Source organism: Lolium rigidum, chromosome 5 (assembly GCF_022539505.1).
Source record: "Lolium rigidum isolate FL_2022 chromosome 5, APGP_CSIRO_Lrig_0.1, whole genome shotgun sequence".
In the NCBI taxonomy this organism is placed as follows: Eukaryota; Viridiplantae; Streptophyta; class Magnoliopsida; order Poales; family Poaceae; genus Lolium; species Lolium rigidum.
Window position 1 is genome coordinate 250025751 of NC_061512.1, and position 7204 is coordinate 250032954.

Sequence of the window (7204 nt, forward strand, 5' to 3'; positions counted from 1 at the left end):
AGCCATATGGGAAGAAGTATTTCTTAGTTGCCATAATACCAGTCCAAAAATGTGAATCCCATGGTTTCCATATGACCTGAGAGATTGCATTTAAGCCACAATACTTCCTCCGTAACAGGTTCTGCAATACACCATCCTCAGTTAACAACCGAGCTAGCCATTTACCTAGCAAAGGTCTGTTCTTAACCTCAAGATCATGAACACCAAGTCCACCTTGACTTTTTGGATGGCAAACGACACTCCATTTTGTCAACATGTATTTTTTCTTCTCACTATCTCCTTGCCAAAAGAATCTTGATCGGAAGTAATCCAATCTATGCAAGACTCCTTTAGGCAACTGGAAAAATAAAATCATATACAATACCATGTTCGTGAGTACTGAATTTATGAGTACCAATCTTCCCCCTAGAGATAGGAGTTTTCCTTTCCAGCTACTAAGCCGTTTATGTAGTCTTTCCTCAACGAGTTTCCATCCAGCAAGCGCGAGCCTCCGGTGATGGACTGGAATGCCCAAATAGCTAAGTGGAAAACTGCCGAGCCCACATCCGATTAGTTCGGCATAAAGGCTGGCCTCGTCTTGGGCTTCGTCACTTCACACCAAAACAATTCGCTCTTATTATTTTGAGACCCGTCAATTGCTCAAACGCTGACAAAATTAATTTGAGGTTTGTAAATTTTTCTAGGTCATGATCCATAAAAAGAATTTTATCCTGCACGTTACCGAAGAATTGATAATCCCCCACCAACTAAGTGAGGTACCACTCCTTCAATTTCACCATCTACTAACTGTGGCAAATCATAAAATATTTCACGTTTGGGAGCCGCTGATCGTTCATGGTGAATCTTCCACGCTTTGCCCCCGTGTCCCGCTGTAGCCGCACCGCTACCCTTCGGCCAATTCCGGCCGCCGCTTGCTTCCTCCGCTATCCCACCTCCCTCTCGCTGCTATTCCCCACCTCTCCGTCGCATCTTCTCTATCATGAATCGAGCCTCCCGCCACCCTGTCATGCATTGACGCTGAAAACTCGATTCCTGAGCTCCGTCGCCTTCTTGCCTACCTCCCACTGCCGATAGCATGTTGTCATGATGCCATGTTAGCAAAGCAATCATGGAGATTTTTGGAGAGGCCGAATAGTTTATGTGCAAGGGTGTTCAAAAAGAGGTACTACCCGGATGGTCGTATATTGGATGCTTATTGCCCAAGCAGCGCATCTCAATTTGGTGTGAAATAATTAGAAGGGAGGGGGAGGGGCGCAGGGTGCTGAAAAGGGTTTAATTAGACGGATTGGAGATGGGACAAAGATGTAAATATGGCGTGACAGATGGATCGATGGTAAAAGAGCAACATGTCTGATGGTAAAATATAATCACGCTATATTCATCATAATTTTGTCTAGGATATATACCATGCAAATCATTTCGAGCCCAATCATTTTTATACGAATACAATACTTTATCATCTTTTGTTTCTACACAGTCACCATAATAAAATTACCACACAGTCACCATAATAACCATTAACTGAACTCATAATTTTTATGAGAAACATCCGAGCAAACTCAGTTCTAAGGGCATCTCCAACGGGGCGACACAAACGGACGCGCCCGGGCCAAAAATGCGTCTGAAACACGCTCCAGCGGGGCGACGCATAGTGACCGGGCTGTCCGCAGCGAAGCAAACCTGGACCAAATATGCGTCTCGGATCCGTCTCTGCAGACGCTACGCGGAAGCGCAAATTGTCCGCTCATGTCTGGTGACGTTTCGTCGGGCCCGCATGGCAGTGACCCAGGTTCAATTCGTCTTCTCAGCCGCGCCAGTACTGGCACTGAGGCGTCGCATCGGCAGTATCCGGCCGCGTAATGGCGATGCCTCGCGTGGCGTGCAGCAGTCGCCTACCTCTGCGCACGAAGTAATGGCGATGGCACGCGTGTCGCGGCCGTCGCCTGCCTCCGGCCTAAATAAACAGGGGCGCGTGCATCTCATCTCCTCCCACACTAAACCCTAGCCGTCGCACAACCTCCACCATAGCACTGCTGCCGCTCAACCTCCACCTTTCCCACCATGAGCAGCGCTGGCCGCGGGCAGGTTGCCGCGCCTCCATCTCCACCTCCACCTCCGACTCCACCTCCCTCGGCCTTGAGCTCCGACGAGGAGTTCGAAGACGACGACAGCACTGACGACCTCCTAGACCCAGTCAGGGACGCCAAGTTCCTGGCTGACGCGGAGAAGGAAGTAGAGGAGGAGGAGGCGGCCCACGCAGCGTTCGACGTCGAGACTGAATGCCGCATGGTGGCGGCCGCCGCAGCCGCAGAGGACGACGACTCCGACATCTCATGGTCTTCTGATGACCCTGATGCGCCTACCCCGGAGGAGAAGGCGGCGGAGCAGAGGTCGTTTGTCGGCTCTTTCGAGACGCCCAAGAAGGCTGAGGACACCGCGAACGAGACGCTGCGGCGGTGCCTGCTAGAGGACGCGGCGGCGCACCGAGCCCTAGCGGCCGCACGGCAGGCGGCGAAGAAGCAGACGAGGGAGGGACGTAACGACGGGGCCGAGCCGTCAGATAGCAAGTAGTCTAGGTTTCTACAACTAGTTTGTATAGTTTCTATGTAGTAGATTATGCTTTTTAAATATTTTGCAAAACAAAAAAAATGGTCACTCCGCTGGGAGCACATCCAGGTGCAAACAGATGCACATTTAAAATATGTCCGCGGAGCGATGAAAATGAACGCTCGCGACCATTTTTAAACGTCTAATATACGTTGGGTGAAGATACCCTAAGAAAAAGAAACATGAGTGGAAGGACGCTGCTGCTGCCTGTTGTCCAGAAAGATTGCAGAAGGACTACTTCCAGCAAAGGGTAACACTTCATTCGTGCTGACTATAACTGGTAACTTGTCGAGGAAGACCAATTAAGCTAGGTAATCAGACAGAGGTGGTCCAAGCACGCTAATCCACAAGATGTGGCCGAGAACCCATCCAGGTGATCTTTTTCTCGAAGGCCTGGTGGCCACGCGAGCTGACGCGGCGATCTGATGTGTCTCGCTCTTTGTGTCTCCTTCCTGAATCGTACTATGGCCAAGAGGGCAAGATGTGTACACGTGATGTGTCACTTATTGTATTTTCTTCGATGACGTGCCAGTGTCACCTTAGATATTTAGCTCGATTGGAGCAGTACAGTACGTGAGCACTATTGCATCTTTAGGCAAAGAATTTTGATCACAAATTTTAACCCGAAATTGTGCGGTGTACAGAAATAAAAACACTTCCTTAATTTGTGACAAAATTATAAACCATTGGTAAATTCTTTTGAACATGAATAAAATTGTGGCTATACTCTTCCCTACTCTAAGAGCATCTACAATGGAGACGCTTAGCTATGGGCGCTAGGATTTCTATCCGGGCTGATCGGCAATTGTATTATGCGATCCTCGTGGATGGGCGCTTATATAGGAGTCGCTGCAAAAGTTTGCGCCAAACGCTTCGCTCGTTTTTGCCTTGAAGCATGAAAAGTGGATCACCTCAGTTATGGAATTAAGCGGCTGATGTGGAGGCGCGCGTTGGAGCTCGTACACTCTTGGACGAACGCCAGGCTTAGTCAATCGATTTTCTCCCGCTTAAGCATCTGTATAAGCGAATCGCATTGGACATGTCCTAAGAGCATCTCCACCGGCGCGTTTTAATTAGGCATCAGCAACAGCGCTGGCACAAGGTCCCTTGGTACAGGGACTACCATCCCACACCGGCAATCCCAATACGGCCGACCCCAATTTTTTTGGATATTTTATTTTTTTAATCAAATTACTCCCACCGATCCATATTATTTGATGATGTATCTATAACTAAAATGTGTCTAGATACATCTAAATTAACATCAAGTAATATGAATCGGAGGTAGTATAATAATTTGCATAGTTTTGAACAACAATTGAAAAAAATATTACAGTGTTTAACAAACATTGCAATTCAACTTGTTTAGGAATCATGTGGGGTTTCCTCTCCTCTCCCATAATTACTCAACTAGATCATTCTGAGTTGAGTATGGACAAGTGCGTCTCGGATTTCTTGATGCATCGCGAGAAAAGCAACAAACTCAGTCGGCACGTGATCAAGTTCGGCAAGAGGTCTCCGATGATCAAATGGGTGGTCATCAACCACTCTTTCTTCTCGCTCACTCTCGATGATCATGTTGTGCATGATAACACAACAGTTCACCGCCTCTCACATATGGAACTCCGATCATGTAACAGAGCAGGGTACCAAACAATGAAAGAGTGTTGCTAGAGCACACCAAAAGCCAGATCGACATCCTTCCGACATGCCACAAGTCCTTGGCATTATGTGTTGCGTTGTATTTGAAGTAGTAAGAGTCAAGCAACATTGCGCCGGCAAGCCGATGCCGGCTCTTCTTCTTCGGGTTTCCAGCCCTCAATCCGCCACGCTTTGGACCGGCGACAATCTATTGCCGAAGGATGCGAGGGTTGGTCAAGAGCAGCAGCCGCCGTTGTTGGTCGGCGGTGGCATCAGCCACCTCTTTCGTCAACATCTTCATCATCTTCTTGTCGTTGATGTCCATTGCGACAAACCGCCGAACACCTTGTGGACAGGATGAACAATGTGTTGGGCCCGCGTGGGGTTGCCGGCTAGTAAATTGAGCTTCAAAATGTTCCGGCCACTTTTAGAGGCGTCGGCGAGAAGCTGTTTTGCACCGAGCAACCCAATAAAACTACCATTCGATTCAAATTAATCGACCTCACTTCATCTAGATTTGAGGGGAGATGCTCCAAGCCGGAAAACGACACGCAAAGGGCGGGAGAAAAAAAATGGTCGCTGACCACTGGCAGAATAATTGCAGAAATAGGTCGCATCATATCATGTGGGTGGGTGCCTGAGTGATCACCAATTCACTATACGAGGCAACTTTGATTGGTGCACGTATTTGAGGTGGACAAGTATTGGCTAACTTATTCAGACAGGTCCACCAGGGCCATCTCTGGAGCCCTGGGAGTCCGGGATATTTTCGCGATCGAGCTCACCATCAAAATCCTCGTCACTCCTCAGTGGAGGCCGGTGAGCGTGAGGAAGCAGGTGCTCACTCGATAGCTGGTACGTCGCTCTCTGGGCGGGGCCTCCTTCTTCCTGGCCAAGCGACAAGATGCAAGATACATACTCCTTCTTCCTGGATGTATTTCTTTCCCTCTTTTGGAAGCAAAGATTTGGGCGACGCCTCGCTTCAGCTAGATATTTCGAGTGGCGTTGCTGACTGTGCTGCGCAAAATGATTGTTTTCTGCCGGCATATTCTACATCCAGGAAAAAGGAACGCCGCCGCGCTGCTCGCTTATATCAGCGGGACTGTGACGGGGGTCCCATTTCCCCCCGAGCGACGCGCCCGGTAACCACCGCTGGCTCGCTCGCCTATATATCCCTCCTCCGCCGCATCCCCATTCTTCCAAACCAAGCTCCACTGCCCCTCAGCACACAGCTACCCAGCCCAACACAGAGCAACCATCTCCAGTACACAGGCTCTCGAACCGAGATGGACGCCGCCTCCGCGTCCACGTCCGGCCAGGACCAGCAGCAGGCGCCCCACAGGACGGTGTGCTCGGAGCCGCCGAAGCGGCCGGCGGGGCGGACCAAGTTCCGCGAGACGCGCCACCCGGTGTACCGCGGCGTGCGCCGCCGCGGCCGCGTCGGGCAGTGGGTGTGCGAGATGCGCGTGCAGGGCGCCCGGGGCTCCAGGCTCTGGCTCGGCACCTTCGCCACCGCCGAGATGGCGGCGCGCGCGCACGACGCCGCCGCGCTCGCGCTCTCGGGCCCCGACGCCTGCCTCAACTTCGCAGACTCCGCCTGGCGGATGCTGCCGGTCCTCGCCGCCGGCTCCTTCGGCTTCGGCAGCGCGCGGGAGGTCAAGGCCGCCGTCGCGCTCGCCGTCGTCGCGTTCACTGCTACCCCTATCGCGTCCGCGGCCGTCCTGGCCGCAGCCGAGAAGGTCGTCCTCGGCTCGCCGGCCGCCGCCCTGTTCTACATGTCGTCCGGCGACCTGCTGGAGCTCGACGACGAGCACTGGTTCGGGGGCATGGTCGCCGGCCCGTACTACGAGAGCCTCGCGCAGGGCATGCTCGTCGAGCCGCCGGACGCCGGAGCGTGGCGTGAGGACGGCGGGGCTGTGGAGACGCCGCTGTGGAGCTAGTTGCTCGAGTAATCGAGGACTGTAAAAATATTAAGGAAGTAGTACTACCTGCATATTTTCTGTTTTCTCTTCATTCCAAATACAGGAAGAAACAGAGTATGTGTTCTTCGATCATTGTCAAGATCCGGTTTCTATATTTGAGGAAGGGGCAATTGCTACTTCAATTATTATCTATCCTGCACTCCATGAACCCAAATAAGATATTCTTAAGGCACGAAAGGGACAACGGCGTCACTGTTAAATGGCACCTTGTGTACTCCAAGTGACTTTGACGCCTTGCATTATTTTATCTTTTTTGGCTATGTCATAGTCAGAATTTTTTATGTCCCAGTTATACCTAAAAAGAGTGCAACTCGTTTTCAGTTGCTACTTTTCTGCCATAATAGTGTAACAGTGTTTTTCTTTGTTGCACTTTCTCAGACGACTAAGACATAAGAAAATATTAGTTAAGATTTCAACAATTACTTGCTAAAAATATCATGTTGAACACAAATATTGGAGTGAAATGGGATCGCAATAATCGAAATTACAAAAAAAAATCAAGTTCAAATTATCCTGAAATCCTTAAGAGAGATGTTGCATGATGTGTTATTTATCATTTCGATTATTCAAGCACCGCATATTTCCTTTAAAAAAAGGCGATTCGGAAGATAAAAATGGAGCACATGTAAATATAGCAAAATTAAACAAGTGTATGTACAAGGAAAACCCAAATAACATCACCACTACATAGCAGGTTACACACAATCATCAAACTACAAGTATCAACCATCAATTCCATAGAAGCATGTCTACATAAATTAGATAATCAATATAAGCACATATACTAGCAAGCTCTCAAAACATGTTTTAATCATCAATCCATCTAAGAAAAAATAGCAAAAAAATACATAGAAAGAATGGAGGATACATTGGGTGGTCTGAGAGGTGCAGAGGAAGCGCAGAGGAGGTCTTCCGGCAGCTCATAAGCGAGGCTCTTGTCAACACACTCACTCGGCTCGCCACTATTGTTGTCC

The 7204-nt window shown here is 49.6% G+C and overlaps 1 protein-coding gene across 1 annotated transcript; it reads left to right on the forward strand.

Moving 5' to 3' along the window:
- The first annotated feature begins 5409 nt into the window (after positions 1-5409).
- Positions 5410-6188, forward strand: LOC124653885 (dehydration-responsive element-binding protein 1B-like). The gene has a single exon (XM_047192945.1). It carries the CDS (start codon positions 5535-5537, stop codon positions 6186-6188), a length of 654 nt encoding a protein of 217 aa, XP_047048901.1. The 5' UTR covers positions 5410-5534.
- The last annotated feature ends 1016 nt before the right edge of the window (positions 6189-7204 follow it).